At 38.4% G+C, this 17281-nt stretch overlaps 2 protein-coding genes across 3 annotated transcripts in view; both read left to right on the forward strand.

Annotated features, from left to right (window-relative positions):
* Window positions 1–13678, forward strand: part of LOC121388401 (RNA cytosine C(5)-methyltransferase NSUN2-like) — a 36613-nt gene extending 22935 nt beyond the window's left edge. The window contains exons 14-22 of the mRNA XM_041519710.1: window positions 314–420; window positions 3149–3620; window positions 4265–4357; window positions 4642–4777; window positions 7737–7817; window positions 8213–8351; window positions 9318–9357; window positions 10405–10532; window positions 11800–13678. Of these exons, the coding sequence (XP_041375644.1) occupies window positions 314–420; window positions 3149–3620; window positions 4265–4357; window positions 4642–4777; window positions 7737–7817; window positions 8213–8351; window positions 9318–9357; window positions 10405–10532; window positions 11800–12347 (1744 nt within the window). The 3' untranslated portion in view covers window positions 12348–13678. The remainder of the gene's footprint in view (window positions 1–313; window positions 421–3148; window positions 3621–4264; window positions 4358–4641; window positions 4778–7736; window positions 7818–8212; window positions 8352–9317; window positions 9358–10404; window positions 10533–11799) is intronic.
* A 1015-nt stretch (window positions 13679–14693) lies between these two features.
* LOC121388966 lies at window positions 14694–17269 on the forward strand. 2 transcript variants are annotated; one of them, XM_041520522.1, is made up of 2 exons: window positions 14694–15529; window positions 15591–17269. In XM_041520522.1, the coding sequence occupies exons 1-2, from the start codon at window positions 14694–14696 to the stop codon at window positions 15961–15963; spliced, it is 1209 nt and encodes a 402-aa protein (XP_041376456.1). In that variant the 3' UTR covers window positions 15964–17269. The 2 variants fall into 2 exon arrangements, with proteins under 2 accessions (XP_041376456.1, XP_041376457.1); XM_041520523.1 differs by having other exon boundaries at window positions 15663–17269.
* The last annotated feature ends 12 nt before the right edge of the window (window positions 17270–17281 follow it).

Raw genomic sequence — 17281 nt, forward strand, 5'->3', positions numbered from 1 at the left:
TCCCTCCTCTCTCCTTTATCCCTGCCTCTCCCTCCCCTCCCTCCCTCCCTCCCTCCCTCCCTCTCTCTCTCTCTCTCTCTCTCTCCCTCTCTCTCCCTGGGGTTTGTGATTGCAGATGCTCATATCTCGCTGAGCATTGTGTGGGTGGGTGTCTGGGTGTTTCCAATGACAAAAGGCAAAACAATTAAAAGTGTATTGTTTTTACTTGGCAGCTAAAGTTGTATGGGTTAAACCCCCTAACTACCACCCTTGAATCCGCTATTGAGGTTTCATAATTTTATAAATTATTTTTTCTTTTTTTTTCTTTCTTCAGCATGCGTGTTCTGCCTCATCATCAAAACACTGGCGCATTCTTCATCTGTGTCATAGAGAAAGTTCGAACCCTTCCATGGATGAAGGCTCGGAAACCAGACAAAGAAGGTAATAATAATATAAATATGACTCATCTTGAAGCCGTTTTTGGTCTGGTGCAGGTACACAAGAAAAATGGATGTATAAACAGATCTATTTTGTGGTTATCAGGAGCGTCGAAAGTCTCATATGCACGAGCATTTAACAAATTAACAGCTTTCGTCACTCAATATGCCCCATCGTCCACGGTGCTGCCACTTTCAGTTCCATTACTTGCTAGTTTTATTGGCTTCTGTTATTCACAACACATGGCAGCCGCCACAATTTTTTCAATGGTATCAGCAATCTCTTACATACATAAACTGGCAGGAGTAGTAGATCCTTCCAACAACTTTGTCATTAAAAAGATTCTACAGGGAGCTAAAAAAACTAAATGGTCAGCCCGATACTCGACTTCCGATAACTCCAGTCATATTGCGTGCACTAATTCAGTCACTTCAGTTCACCTGCACATGTGCATACAATCGATCTTTGCTTACGGTCATGTACCTGACTGCCTTCCACGCATTGTTGAGGGTGGGGGAGATGACAATCCAGTCGTCAAGCCCACAACACGGGATACAATACAAAGATTGCGTCATGCTCCCAGAGGGTTTTCTTTTGCATATTGGCAGCTTTAAATTCCACCAGGGTAAGCCACCAGTCAAACTGATGGTTAGTTACCATCGAGAAAGTTAATTTTGCCCCGTAGTGGCAATGCAATCCTACCTCAAACTTAGAGGGACTGATCCAGGAATGCTCTTCGCATTTCCTGGAGGCATTCTAGTCACGAGGTCATATTTTTGTGGTCAGTTGCAAAAATCAGTGCAGTGGGCAGGTTTTGATTCCAAACTCTACAAAAGCCACAGTTTCCACATCGGGGCAGCAACTTTTGCAGCCATGCAAGGCTTGTCTGATCAGCAAATTCAAGCAATGGGTAGGTGGAAGTCCGACGCTTTTAAAAAGTACATCAGAATCCCTGTCTTGCATGGCATATAATATTTTAAAACACATTTGAAAATCTCAAAATTATACTAATTAATAATAGTTGGATGGTCTCTGCATTAAGCTTATTGTTTGTTAGCAGACATGGAGCATTGCTTCTGTCTGGTTTTAAGGTAACGTGACGGCATCTGGCGAGAACGCCATATATTGGGTAAATTCTAGGTATGAAACACGAGTATTGGGCTTTTACGAGGAGGTCCATAGGTGGAAGTGGTGGCCTTGTGACGCTCTTGGGCACATCGAATAGACGGGAAACATGTTATTAAGCTGGTACAGTTTTCTCTTGGGACATGGGGCTTTGCCTCTGTCTCACATTCATATATATATTTTTATTATTTTTGATATTGACAATTGTACATGACGTGATGAGACTCCGTCCTTTGGTGGGACAATTCTGACAATGTTGTGTTTTCCGATAACTTCCTCTTATTATTCACATTATCATGGATGGGGAAACATGGGGCCATGTCTCTGTTTCACCTAGAAGCTTGCTGTTAAAGAATATTGATTGGGCCTTATAGTACATAGGGTTTTGCCTCTGTCTCATATACATGTATATATTCTAGTGTTTTGATATTGATATAGGTGATGTTTTGCCTCTGTTTCACACACATGTATATATTCTAGTGTTTTGATATTGATATATGTGATGGTTTGCTTCTGTCTCACATACATATAAATATTTGATTACATCGATACTGAGATATGTGATGTTTGCCTCTGTCGCACATACATGTATGTATTCTATTGTTGTGATATTGATATATGTGATGCGATGAGGTTTAGTCCAAATGTTTTGTATCAGTATGATGTCGTTTAAAATAAACGGCCATTTTTCAATTCAATATGTGTAATGTTTTTATTTAGAGAAAATTCCCACCTAAACGAGCCCACTGGGTTGGTTGGAATGACAGTTGTCCTGCTACAAATGCATTTTTGCACTAATATTTTCATATTGATAAAATCTGTGATGCATGCACAATGTTTTGTGACCATTACATAATCATCCGAGATGGGTTCCGAAAATACTTAACTTCTTTGGATAACAATTTTGGATAACATTCTGATAAAATTGCAGGAGGTTTGTAAAGATTTCCATGCTGTTTGTTAGGATTAGCCTGTGTAGCAGCAAGTCTCCTCTATCACTTTCTCTACCAGGAGTGACAGTAATCATATATCAGACTTTAAATAGCCATTGTGTTGACACCCAACAGCCAGTGTTGTTAAACATTAATTCTGAAACATTATTAATTCACTCAAATAACTGTAGCTTAAGACCGGCATCGTGGTTAGGCTATCGGTCTACAGGCTAGTAGGTACTGGTTTCGAATCCCAGTCGAGGCATGGGATTTTTAATCCAGATACCGACTCCAAACCCCGAGTGAGTGCTCCGCAAGGCTCAATGGGTAGGTGTAAACCACTTGCACCGACCAGTGATCCATAACTGGTTCAACAAAGGCCATGGATTGTGCTATCCTGCCTGTGGGAAGCGCAAATAAAAGATCCCTTGCTGCTAATCGGAAAGAGTAGCCCATGTAGTAGCGACAGTGGGTTTCCTCTCAAAATCTGTGTGGTCCTTAACCATATCTTTGACGCCATATAACTGTAAATAAAATGTGTTGAGTGCGTCGTTAAATAAAACCTTTCTTTCTTTCTTTCTGTAGCTTAAAATCAAAGTATTATTGAATGAGCCACTCAGCACATTTTAATTTACAGTTATAAGTGCTAATCATTCCTTTCCTTTTACCACAAGCTGGTGATGTCAAAAACAGTGAAGCGGTTGCTATGGAGACAACACCAGAAAGCCATGCTGAGATTGCGGTCAAATATAAAGACATTAATGCCACTGAGGACTCGACAGAATCAGAAAACGTTGCCAGCACCACAACACAGTCCATGGATTCGGGTGGCAAAGTTGATGAGACGTTAAAAACTGAAGATGGAAGTAAACAAACTGGTAACGGTGCCACTACAACAGAAGCCATGGAATCGAGTGACAGTGTTGACGTGAAGTTGAAAACTGAAGATGGAAATAAAGACTGTAAAACAACTGAGGGGGTGGAATCTGGTGTTGCCACAAAGGAGAAGGCAGGAGATGGAAGTAAAGACTCTGCTAACTGTACCACAACTGAGGGAGTGGAATCTGGTGTTACCGCAAAGGAGAAGGCAGGAGATGGAAGTAAAGACTTAACATTGAAAAGAAAAGCAGACACAGAAACTAAAGAGTTAGTTTTTTTTCTGTAATTCTAGATACGATATTTCATAAGTTTAGGGAACTGGAAATTGGTTAACGTGAATTTTACCTACATATAGGTAACATATTGTTCGGTTTTGTGAATAATATTTGTACATTAATTACCTCAAACTTGCATTGAAATTGGTTATATTCTGAAGTTGGCAAATCTTAATTTGAGAATGTGTAATGGTTCATCAAGTAACTGATTGGCGGTTATTGTAAATTTAAAGTTGTGTAACTGACACTGACAGAACCGTGGTTCATTTGAAATAACATGCCCTGAATTTAGAAATTGATTGATTGAAACAATATATATTATTGCATGAAGAACAAAAGGATAAAAACTAATAATATGAATATTAGTGCCATGGTTTAAGTTTATGCTTGCCAAGTCTCCAAATGCAAATCAAAAAGCTAATTTCAAAATCAGCTGTCTTTTATAGCCATATAGCCATTCCGTCTGTTTGACTGTTATGTTTTTCTTGTATAATATCTGCTTTTACTTAAAATTTGAAGACTTTCTTTGTATTGTGTAATTATTTGCGATCTTCTAATGAATTAATGTGTACCATACTACCGTGAACTATATTGCTATAAAATATACTGATGACTGATTTCTTGTTTGTTTAACAGATTTCAGCACCCCATGCAAAAGAAGTTCAAAGGTTACAAAGAAGACCCATTTCTCTTTGTAGAAAAAGACGATCCAATATGGCCACCAATTAAGTAAGGGGAAATAACTGTTGATTCCAAATTGCATTAATTACAGTTTTATGCTATTGAAACTTGAGTTGCTTTTATGGTTTATAAATTGTAAAATGATTTTAAATTAATCTTTTTGCAAATGTAACTTAGTTTAAATATTTTAAGGTTATCCTGGATAACACATGAACACTCACCAGTTAAATCTCATTAAATATTTTAAGGTTAAAATGATTTATCCTGGATAACACATGAACGCTCACCAGTTAAAACTCTTTGTTAGATGATTATTGTAAAATTGATTTCAGGGATTTTTACCAGTTGCCCGACTCGTTTCCTCGAGATCAAGTTCTATACCGATCTGAACAGGGCAAAAAGAAAACACTATACTTCGTGTCAGCTGCCCTGAAGAATGTCGTTGAGTGCAACTTTGAACGAGTTCGGGTAAGTCCGTAACATTAGTACCTGAGATCGGTGAAGGCGACACCACATGATACGAGTGTCGGGGCACATGTTGAATAGCAAATCATAATGTTTTCGTCTTGTCACGGTCAGCTACTCTCGAATGAGACATGTGTATAGTGAGCCATTGTCTTTATAATAATAATAATAATAATAAAATTCTTTATTTTCAGAGGGTAAACACATTCAGTACAAGGCCCTCTCTGATATACATATATACACAGTGTTCTCGCAGGGTGAAAATTAAAGGAGGGCGGCCAGGCGGCACCACACCCTTCCAAAAAAAAACCCAACAATAATAAACGAAAAGCAAAACAAAACAAAAAGTGGGGGGGGGGAAGCTTGGTTACCATATTGTTGTGTGCTGGTTGATTTTGTGGATAAAACACTTCTTATTCTGCCTACAAAAACGTTTATACGAAATACAAGCAGACTCGTCTTTTAATTGCACCGGAGATGTTATCGGTCTGACATCACGGGCAGTTCCGATCAAAGTTTTAATATTATTATTTTTAATGAAGATTTCAAGATATACGAAAAACAATAAAGATGTTTGTAAAGTGATCCCTAATGTTGGATACATTTTTTGTTATTTCTATCTTCATCGAATGAATCGATCGCTGTGATGAAATATTATCGCCAACTGATAAAAAGTAGTTTCGTTTTTGTAGTGGCGGTGATTAGTTTTGTTTTTGTACAGACGGTGTATATATTATTTGGCACCCAAAATTAATTATTTTAATAATAAACACTACCACCTCCGTTGTTTTTATAAGCGGTGATATCCCGCCAAAATGAAAAGTTTATAATATTTTATAAAGAACTGCTGAATAAAGAGAATGACAGAAAGTAAAAAAAAATCATCAGTTAAAACCAATTATGTATGCAATTGAGGACAAAATATCAGACGATAGTTAGTGGAAACAAAAGACAGAATGACCGTTTGATCACGTGACAAATTTGGTGCCAAATAAGTGGGTTTTTTTCAATTGGAGATTGCCGAATCCGTAAAAAAATTAAAATGTTTTCATTGCTCAAATAAAATATAACTTTTCTTGTTAGTATTAAACATACAAATGGATACAGGTATGGGACAAAATAGAGACTGTTAAAATACTGTTAAATTACGTTGTACGGTGACTGTCGTAAATGTTTCGTCAATTGCTTTTTCGTACACAACACAGCTTGTTTCCTTTGATGTCCAGTGTGCAGACTGATCATTGGGGTTGTTTTTGTTTGTTTGTTTGTTGTTGTTGGGGTATTTTGGGGGGGGGGGGTGGAAAAAAGTGTGTATTTGGAAACAGCGGAGATAGGTGCTGGAAAATATAGTAGGGTGCTGGAAAATAAAGAGGGGCGCAGAAAAATAAAGGAGGGCGGAGAACATGAAAGGAGGGCGGCAAAATGCTATAGCGGGGTGGGCCACCCTGCTTAAATGGGGCAGCGAGAACACTGTAAACTGTTTACATATATACATACATGTATAAGAATTGTTTGTAATTTTTTGTAAAATGATTGATGTACAGCAGTCACACTTTGTATAATATTACATTAGCAAAATGATTTTATACTAAAGTTTTACTGTTGTACATCAGTAAATTAACTTTGAAACTGACAAATCTTATACTGCACACATCACAAGACGTTTAGTTCAAAATACATATAATTAAAGTCAGTTTTCTTCATCCTTGCGTTGATTAATTTCATGTAATAATAATATTCTCGGGTGAGATGTGGCCCAGTGGTAAAGTGCTTGCTCGATCGGCGTGGGATCGATCCACGTCATTGGCTATTCTCGTTCCAGCCAGTGCACCACGACTGGTATGTACTACCCTGTCTGTGGGATGGTGCATATAAAAGATCCCTTGCTGTTAATCAAAAAGAGTAGCCCATGAAATGGCGACAGTGGGTTTCCTCTCTAAATATCTGTGTGGTCCTTAACCATATGTCTGATGCCATATAACCGTAAATAAAATGTGTTGAGTGCGTCATTAAATAAAACATTTCTTTCTTTTTTATTACTTTCCACGGGTGCAGAAAGTACTCGCCCGCTCGCCATATGAAAGAAAAAATTTTGACGGACGAGTTAAACAATACAACTACTTGTCCGACGGGCAATCTGGTTTTGTTAATCAAGGTTTCGGGGGTGGAGGTTCTTTTTTTATTTTGTTTACCATGTGATGTTGACCACTTGGCCAACCAAGTGTTATTAATAATGTTTTTGTCAAATTTATATCTTATCATTTGAAGTGTATATTGTAATATTGTTAAACAGTAATATTTTGATATATGGGCTAGCGGACTAGTAGAAATACTGATGGGCTAGCGGACTAGTACATTTTAGTTGGTTCTCGTCTGGAGGGCTAGTGAAATATTTTCCATATCTGCACCCCTGCTTTCTTTTTTTCTTTGTTTTATTTACATTAAATTCAGAGCTTAAAGAAAACGTTCCTGCAATTTGACCTGTTCCATCCTCAGCTAATGGTTGAAGACATTGGACTTCAGTTTGTTTGCCACCACAAGTGGTTGGAGTGGGTTACACATCCATTGCATTTTCCGTATCCCAACTACAATTAATGGATGGCAGTATCTAGTTTTAAAGCAAATATCATGCTTAAAATCTCATTCCAGCCAGTGCAGCATGACTGGTATATCAAAACTGTGGTATGTACTATCTTGTCTGTGGGATGGTGCATATAAAAAGATCCCTTGCTACCAATGGAAAAATGTAGCAGATTTCCTCTCGAAGACTATATCAAATTTACCAAATGTTTGACATTCAATAGCCGATGATTAATCAGTTAAACAAAACAAACTTACAACTTTAATGCGTAAAATCCTCAGACTGGTTGATACAGGTAACCTACAGTGTTTAATTGAGTTATGGCCCTTGTGTCATGTTTTCTTGTCTAATACTATAAGTTTGATTGTGTTTTCGTTTCAGTTCATCAACATGGGAGTGAAGTTTCTCTCTAGAAGTGCGTCTCCACTCGTCAAAGACTGCGACTTCCGAATAACACAAGAGGTAAGTTTAACTCTTATGCATCCAGTCTTACAATAAAAAAATGTCGGCACTGAACAAGTTTCCAACATGAAATGTGTAATTTTGAACCTACCTATTTCAACCTGCAATTGTAAGAAAATAATTAACATAACCCTATATTGATGAGTGTAATATTGTATAGGACATCTTAGTGAGTGTAAATACCCAGATAAAAAATTTAAAACAATATTTTCCAAACAAATTTAAAAAAACCTTCTACGATCATAATCACTGACATTATTATTTATGACGCTTTCACCAAGTTTATTTTTACTTTCACTTTGCATAATTCCAACCATCATTTTCTTCACAGTCTGTATCATCAGTTACTTTCATCAAATATATCCTGTGTATATCATTTCTATCCTTTGTTCCAGAGTCTTGCTATTCTGGGTAATATTTACGAAAGTAGGACAGTAGATGTCAACAAAAACGACGTGGAAATCATTCTTAGTCAGGACAGCCCATACACGTTCAAATTCAGCGAACCCGTACGAAACAAACTTGACAGCTTAAGTAAGTTTTATTTTATTATGTAGTCATGTTTGACTGATACACTCAGTGAAGTCAGTAGTTTTGAGACTTGACAGTTTTATATTTAGTGGAATATAGATTTCAAATTCTGTCTGTCACATCTTTATGATCTGCTAAGTGTTGAAATTTGCACTGTCATATTCAAATTACAGTTATCATGAAAATAAGGACAAAATATAGGGCAGAAATACACTGATATATGATCAGATTTGAAAAGTTTGAAAATTAAAAGGAAATGTTTTGTTGTTGTTGTTTCGTTTTTGTTTTTTTGTTGGTTTTTTTGTAACTATTTAAATCATTTTTAAGACGCATTCATCTATGGATTTGAGTGATCCCGAATAAGTTTATGGTTGGCAAGGCATTTAATTTCGTGGAATTCTTCTTGTTGTATGCAATGTTTTAGGGGACATCTTAGTAAGAAGATGGATCTGATTATAGTCTTTATTTTAATGGGGGCAGGACGTAGCCCAGTGGTAGAGCACTCACTTGATGCACGGTCAGTCTGGGATTAGTTCTCGTCGGTGGGCCCATTGGGCTATCATGCGTTCCAATGGATGGCAGTATCTAGTTTTAAAGCAAACATTATTAATAAAATCTCATTCCAACCAGTGCAGCATGACTAGTATATCAAAAGCCGTGGTATGTGCTATCCTGTCTGTGGGATAGTGCATATATAAGATCCCTTTCTACTAATGAAAAAATCTAGCAGGTTTTCCTAAGACTATATATAAAAATTACCAAGTGTTTGACATCCAGTAGCCGATGATTAATATATCAATGTGCTCTAGTGGTGTCGTTGAACAAAACAAACTATTTTATTATGTAATGTTATCGTGTGGCATGGCTTTCATAGACAGTTTGTTTATGAGTCCACTTCCTTACGATATGCATTTTGTTTTAAAACCCCTCTTTAATGTAACCCTGCTTTTGATTGGTTAATCTTTACAGGTCCTGGCAGTGTGGTGTTCAGATACAAACCAACTGAAAGGTGAGGTGGCATTGGTTATTAAATATATATGTATTATAATTATGCACTATTTTAAAATTAATCTGTCTAGCCAAGTACAAATTTAATCATCAATAAAGAACATGTAAACTGGGGTTTTGACAATTTACAATGTTCTGTGTTGCATACTTTATCCGTTATTCAACTCAAAAACATTGGATGTGGGTTTTTTGTATGAATCACCCAATATTTACTGTCCACTTAACATATGTATAATGTACATATATTTCAAAGAAACTCTGCTAGATACAGATCCGGGAATTTTTGCAATGGGAGTAGACATAAAACTACTTAAAGGGAAGTTGTAGATTATTAGCAGTGGATATACTTTAAAATAAGTGGACAAAATTTCCATAGACCCTCCACTCCCACCCACTTGATCGGCACATCTATGCATAACACTTGCAAGACATACTCTTATGACCATTTATTCCAAAAATATATACCGGCCTCGGTGGCGTCGTGGCAGGCCATCGGTCTACAGGCTGGTAGGTACTGGGTTCGGATCCCAGTCGAGGCATGGAATGTTTAATCCAGATACCGACTCCAAACCCTGAGTGAGTGCTCCGCAAGGCTCAATGGGTAGATGTAAACCACTTGCACCGACCAGTGATCCATAACTGGTTCAACAAAGGCCATGGTTTGTGCTATCCTGCCTGTGGGAAGCGCAAATAAAAGATCCCTTGCTGCCTGTCGTAAAAGAGTAGCCTATGTGGCAACAGCGGGTTTCCTTTAAAAAAATCTGTGTGGTCCTTAACCATATGTCTGACGCCATATAACCGTAAATAAAATGTGTTGAGTGCGTCGTTAAATAAAACACTTCTTTCTTTCTTTTCCAAAAATATATATACCGTGAAACCTGCCTAAACCGGATCCCACTGCAGACCTAGTATTTATTGGATTTAGACAGGATCTGATGTATTGTTCCTAACTTTTTCGCTAACATGGTCACATACACCGTTTCTTATCAGTGATGCCGTATTTGTGTGAAAAACGTCACTCACCTCGTCATCTCTCTCTCTCTTTCAGTAATGAATACCCAGACTGTGAACTCCTGTTTTGTGCATGGCGGGGCAACGTGCGCGCTCGGTCGTACGTACCCAAGTTTGACCGGCAGCATTTCCTTGTTCTGTTTGGCTGGAACGTATCAGAACTTCGTAAGTTAATCCACTTCCTTCCTGCTTTGTAGGCTGGGATAGAGCTCAGTGATGGAGAATTCACCAGAGCAGGGTAAAACGGGTATGGCGCCATACCCAAACGTTTTGGTAGATTTATTATTTAAAGTTAAATTTTTGACAAAATTAATGACTATCATTACTGTGTGAGTTTCTTAACCCTAACCCTAAACTTAACCAATTTTCTATCTGGGGGAGGCCACCAATACCCCCTGTTGACTGTTGTTGCATTCCATTCCATAGCACCATACCCAAACATTTATTTCTAGCAGAAATACTGCAGGGGAAGGGCATAATCAAAAACGGGATAATGACGAGGGATTAAATATGAAAACGTTCTATAAAACTGATCAGAAATTTAGCCGTGTGCTTTATTTTGGTGGGCTAGTGACATTTACAAACCCACTACCTCTGTGGCTAGTGACCTTTCATCAGATTAGTTATACCCTGCAGTCATTATAGTTGTTGGTGAACATTATGCCCGTGGGACCATTTCTTGTCCATTAAATACTCAGGGCTGATGAGCTAGTACTGGTTGAGACCATGTTTGATTGTGTTATGCCATTTGTCACAGTGTTCACGCTCATCTATTATATATCTCTCCCCCATTATATATCTCTCCCCCATTATATATCTCTCTCCCATTTCTCAGGGGTAAGATATAGCCCAGTGGTAAAGCACTCGCTTGATGCGCGGTCGGTTTGGGATCGATCCCTGTCAGTGGGCCCATTGGACTATTTCTCGCTCCAGCCAATGCACCACGACTGGTACATCAAAGGCCGTGGTATGTACTATCCTGTCTTTGGGATGGTGCATATAAAAGATCCCTTGCTGCTAATCGTAAAGAGTAGCCCATGAAGTGAACAGTGGGTTTCCTCTCTCACTATCTGTGTGGTCCTTAACCATATGTCTGATGCCATATAACTATAAATAAAATGTGTTGAGTGTGTGTCATTAAATAAAACATTTCCTTCCTTCCTTCCCCCCTCGCTTTGCACTCCACTTTCACGTTCTGTTTTATTTTCCTATGCCCATCTTTATAAATCATAAAACTGTTGTAAGTTATGACGTGACTATGGTGTTTGCTGTTGTGACATCATAGCTTACGATGGTTTTACAATTTCATAATGCTGAGATAGCTTCAAAAATCCCTAGCCTGAGACTTGGAGGGTTCAGTCAATACATAGTCAACCAAAATACAATATAGTAGCTACTTATATTTATAGTGTTTGTTTTTTGTTATTTTTAGGTGCCAAATTGGCTGAAAATAAACCCCAAAAGCTAGAAAATAGCTCTGAGATTGGGGATTCTGCAAAGGTGGACAGCAATGAAGATGGTTTGTCTGAATCGGACGATGAGATCGGGGGACATCTTGGGAAAATGGCAACCGGAGATACTAAAGAGAAGTGTTCTGAGACAACTGAAACTGGGAAATCGACGGATCCAAAAATAGTGGGAAATGAAAAAAGTGACGGGAAATGTTCAGAAAAAATAGACGCTGGAAAAGAAATGGATGTAAAAATGGAAACTGGTGACCAAATGGATGTTAAAACTGTTGAAAGTGAAAAAAGTGACGGGAAATGTTCAGAAAAAATAGATGCTGGAAAAGAAATGGATGTAAAAATGGAAACTGGTGACCAAATCGATGTTAAAACTGTTGAAAGTGAAAAAAGTGATGGAAAATGTTCAGAAAAAATCGACAAAGGGGAAAGAACTGATCTGAAAGTCAAGAGTGAGAAGGAATGCTCTCAGATGTGTGAAGACCTACAAAAAGCTTCCGTAGACAACGGAAAATAGTATTCAGTTTTTACTTGGTAGTCATCTGAGTATTCAGTTTTTACTTGGTGGTCATCTGAGTATTCAGTTTTTACTTGGTGGTCATCTGAGTATTCAGTTGTCACTTGGTGGTCATCTGAGTATTCAGTTGTCACTTGGTGGTCATCTGAGTATTCAGTTGTCACTTGGTGGTCATCTGAGTATTCAGTTGTCACTTGGTGGTCAGCTGAGTATTCATTTGTCACTTGGTGGTCAGCCGAGTATTCAGTTCTCACTCGGTGGTCAGCCGAGTATTCAGTTCTCACTCGGTGGTCAACTGAGTATTCAGTTCTCACTCGGTGGTCATATGAGTATTCAGGTCATTACTGCAATGCTTATTATTTCAAGTTCACCCAGAAAGAGTTCAGTGTAATATAGCATCATCTGTACCTATAAATCTCTAGGATCTGGCCTCATGTTTATAAAAACATTTGAGTCCAAACTCGAGACTCTATCGCGTTGGCAGTGCCATACAAATTGTATGTGTGTGACCTTATTAAAGCTTTGAGTTAAGAAGTTTTATAACCACAAGCCAAGGACTTCAGTTAAGTTTTAGCCCTCTGCATATAAAACCTTTACGAGTCTAGTGTCTAGGACTTTTATATCATGACAACCCCATACAAGTTGCAGCATGTGTATGATGTCATTAAAGATTTGACTCTAGACTCTATAAAGTTTTCTGAACTCGGGCCCTAGTCTTCTGTGTCCTACAAAAGGAGCTGAAGCTTGAGTTTTGTGTTCAGTGTTATAATGATGAGACGAGTTTGTTACATGTCTGTTTACTAAGCACTGCATCATGACCAATAATGCTAAGCATCGCTAATGATTTGACCCAGTTTTAATCCAAAAACATTAATAGTCTTGCATTCTGGACTACCCATTTGTCACAATATATTTTTAATAAGTGCTGTTGTTTTAGCAGTACTTGGTTAAGTGGTTACCTTTTTCACTGACAGGTGCTTGATACATTTTTTTAAATTGACAAATCTATTTTGTATGACATATTTGTATTTCTCTTTCCTTAGTGTTTTGGAGATGAAACATTTTAATGTTTTCAAGTATTTTCAGTAATTTGTTTATATTGTATAATTATTAAAAACTTGTTTTGAATTTAGATCAGTTTCTCTCAATGAAACTTGGTTAAATTATAGTTGCACCTATGTATGTTATCAAAGTGCACCAGAAAAAATGTATGGGAGGTGAGACATTTAATTCTGCAGAATGTGTTTGTGATATGATATTGTCAGTATTTAATTTTATTATATACCTATTCAATCTTACTATAGTGATGAAGACATTTTGAAACTCTGTCATAGATTTATTTTGTATCGCACGTGTGTGATCTGGACCGGAACTTTAAATGGGGAATTCCCTTTTTACTTTAAATGTGGAATTCCCTTTTTACTTTAAATGGGGAATTCCCTTTTTACTTTAAACGGGGAATTCCCTTTTTACTTTTACTGCAGTTGAAGCCTTTTATTTACTGACGTCATATATGATTTACAAATTACGGCACATCGTATTTAAAACATTATTCAACACTGCCGCAGAGTATACTTCTTAATGTTAAGTAAATCCATGAAAAGAGTTTTGATCATATATTTAACAAAGTGTTATGACATTAAATTAAAAAACGTTTTTGTAAAACATACAAAAAGGTATGTAATAAATACAGAACTTCACGTACATTGTTTTCACTTCCTATTTATTGCACTTGTTTATTTTGCGAAAGAACATACCACTCAACCACTACGTGGTCTTGTGGTATATATTCTTGTGCTAAATAAACTTGTGCAATAAATAGGAAGCGAAAACAATCTATGTAAAGTTTGTTATATTTAATACACACATAGATAAAAATATCTTGGTACAAAAAAAAGAAATGTTTTATTTAATGACACACTCAACACATTTTATTTACGGTTATATGGCGTCAGACATATGGTTAAGGAGCACACATATTTTGAGAGGAAACCCGCTGTCGCCACTACATGGGCTACTCTTCCGATTAGTAGCAAGGGATCTTTTATTTGCGCTTCCCACAGGCAGGATAGCACAAACCATGGCCTTTGTTGAATCAGTTATGGATCACTGGTCGGTGCAAGTGGTTTACACCTACCCTCTGAGCCTTGCGGAGCACTCACTCAGGGTTTGGAGTCGGTATCTGGATTAAAAATCCCATGCCTCGACTGGGATCCAAACCCAGTATCTACCAGCCTGTAGATCGATGGCCTACCACGACGCCACCGAGGCCGGTATCTTGGTACATGTCAAAGTGATACGTCCCACTGGAACGTCAGGTGGGACGTATCACTTCAACATCACGCGATGACGTCATCGATTGGCGTACTACAACCGTACAGGAACGTCAGGTGGGACGTATCACTTCAACATCACGCGATGACGTCATCGATTGGCGCACTGCAACCGTACAGGAACGTCAGGTGGGACGTATCACTTCAACATCACGCGATGACGTCATCGATTGGCGCACTGCAACCGTACAGGAACGTCGGGTGGGACGTATCACTTCAACATCACGCGATGACGTCATCGATTGGCGCACTGCAACCGTACAGGAACGTCAGGTGGGACGTAACACTTCAACATCACGCGATGACGTCATCGATTGGCGCACTGCAACCGTACAGGAACGTCAGGTGGGACGTATCACTTCAACATCACGCGATGACGTCATCGATTGGCGCACTGCAACCGTACAGGAACGTCAGGTGGGACGTATCACTTCAACATCACGCGATGACGTCATCGATTGGCGCACTGCAACCGTACAGGAACGTCAGGTGGGACGTATCACTTCAACATCACGCGATGACGTCATCGATTGACGCACAGCAACCGTACAGGAACGTCAGGTGGGACGTATCACTTCAACATCACGCGATGACGTCATCGATTGGCGCACAGCAACCGTACAGGAACGTCAGGTGGGACGTATCACTTCAACATCACGCGATGACGTCATCGATTGGCGCACAGCAACCGTACAGGAACGTCAGGTGGGACGTATCACTTCAACATCACGCGATGACGTCATCGACTGGCGCACTGCAACCGTACAGGAACGTCAGGTGGGACGTATCACTTCAACATCACGCGATGACGTCATCGATTGGCGCACTGCAACCGTACAGGAACGTCAGGTGGGACGTATCACGCGATGACGTCATCGATTGGCGCACTGCAACCGTACAGGAACGTCAGGTGGGACGTATCACTTCAACATCACGCGATGACGTCATCGATTGGCGCACTGCAACCGTACAGGAACGTCAGGTGGGACGTATCACTTCAACATCACGTGATGACGTCATCGATTGGCGTACTACAACCGTACAGGAACGTCAGGTGGGACGTATCACTTCAACATCACGCGATGACGTCATCGATTGGCGTACTACAACCGTACAGGAACGTCAGGTGGGACGTATCACTTCAACATCACGCGATGATGTCATCGATTGGCGCACTGCAACCGTACAGGAACGTCAGGTGGGACGTATCACTTCAACATCACGCGATGAAGTCATCGATTGGCGCACTGCAACCGTACAGGAACGTCAACCACGCGAGTTGACTGATATAAATTAAGATTGATTATGGGTAATAAATAGGATATTAAACTCGCTACCATTTCGAATCATGTTTATGTCCCTCGTAAATAATGTTCATTGTCACAAGCTAAAGCTAAAGCTTGTGACAACTGAAAATTATTTCACTCAGGACATAAACATAATTCGAAATGGAATTTCTTTTAATATTCTATAAGTAAGTGAGAGAATATGTGTATATATCAAGTATGCAAGGTTCTGCCTACAGTGGTAATTTTATATCAGCACTGTAGCTGCTGGTCACGTAATGCTGTCGACATAACAATTATGAATTTCACATCCTCACCCACAAGACGTTAGCATTGGATTATCCATTGGTCATGAATTTCTAGGCAGACCCCAGAGTATGAAATACAAGTATATATTCATAAAGGTATGATCATGCAGAGAGAGAATGAAATATGAGTATATATTCATAAAGATTGATCATGCAGAGAGAGAATGAAATACGAGTATATATTCATAAAGATTGCATGATCTTGATCATGCAGAGAGAGTATGAAATACGAGTATATATTCATAAAGATTGATCATGCAGAGAGAGAATGAAATATTTATAGTCAAAAGAAAACAATTTCCATAATGATGCTCACCTTGTTTTGACAGACCTCTAACAATTGAAAATCGGCTTAAACCATTTATTGGTAACACAAAAACAAAATCAGTTAGCCCATTTCCTTTTTACTTAACCTCTGATGCCTTATAACCGTAAATAAAATGTATTGAGTGCATTGTTAAATAAAACATTTCCTTCATCCTACTTACCGGTAACCTGTTACATTCATGTAAATGATGTCCTTACTTTAATACCTGAACGAAAAATAGGTTTCACAAAATTAGATTTGTGTGAATGACATGCAGATGAAGTGCAAATATTGTCAGAATTGGCAGAGGCCCATCTCAAAACAAAACCAGTACTCATGTTGGAAACTAGGGTAGCAGCTTCTGTACATTCTGCAACCATATTTGTGAAGGCTGTGTGAGACATGAAGGTTAATGCTGTTTAAATATTGAGTTGCAGTACGATTATCCTCTCTTTGCGGGAAGGAATTAATATTTGTGTATAATTGATCCCAAAGATAACTGCTAGAAGTTGATGAAGTTTGTGTTCAGAATCATGTTTATCATAATGAAGGTGTTATAGAACAAGGATATATATAGTTTTATTGATGAAACAATACATAATCAATGAATTGGGAATCCCAATCCTAAAATTACCTATCTTTTTGGGAGCAATAAAAAACAATTTAAGAAATAAATATTCATTTTTTACTTTGGAGTTTG

The sequence above is a fragment of the Gigantopelta aegis genome, chromosome 14 (assembly GCF_016097555.1).
Source record: "Gigantopelta aegis isolate Gae_Host chromosome 14, Gae_host_genome, whole genome shotgun sequence".
Lineage (NCBI taxonomy): Eukaryota > Metazoa > Mollusca > Gastropoda > Neomphalida > Peltospiridae > Gigantopelta > Gigantopelta aegis.

Bases quoted from the DNA above. Each gene is read 5' to 3' on its own strand.
- LOC121388966 (XM_041520522.1), top strand. From the start codon at position 14,694: ATGACGTCATCGATTGGCGTACTACAACCGTACAGGAACGTCAGGTGG. The intron at 15,530-15,590 runs GTGGGACGTATC...CAGGAACGTCAG, and splicing joins CAACCGTACAGGAACGTCAG to GTGGGACGTATCACTTCAAC.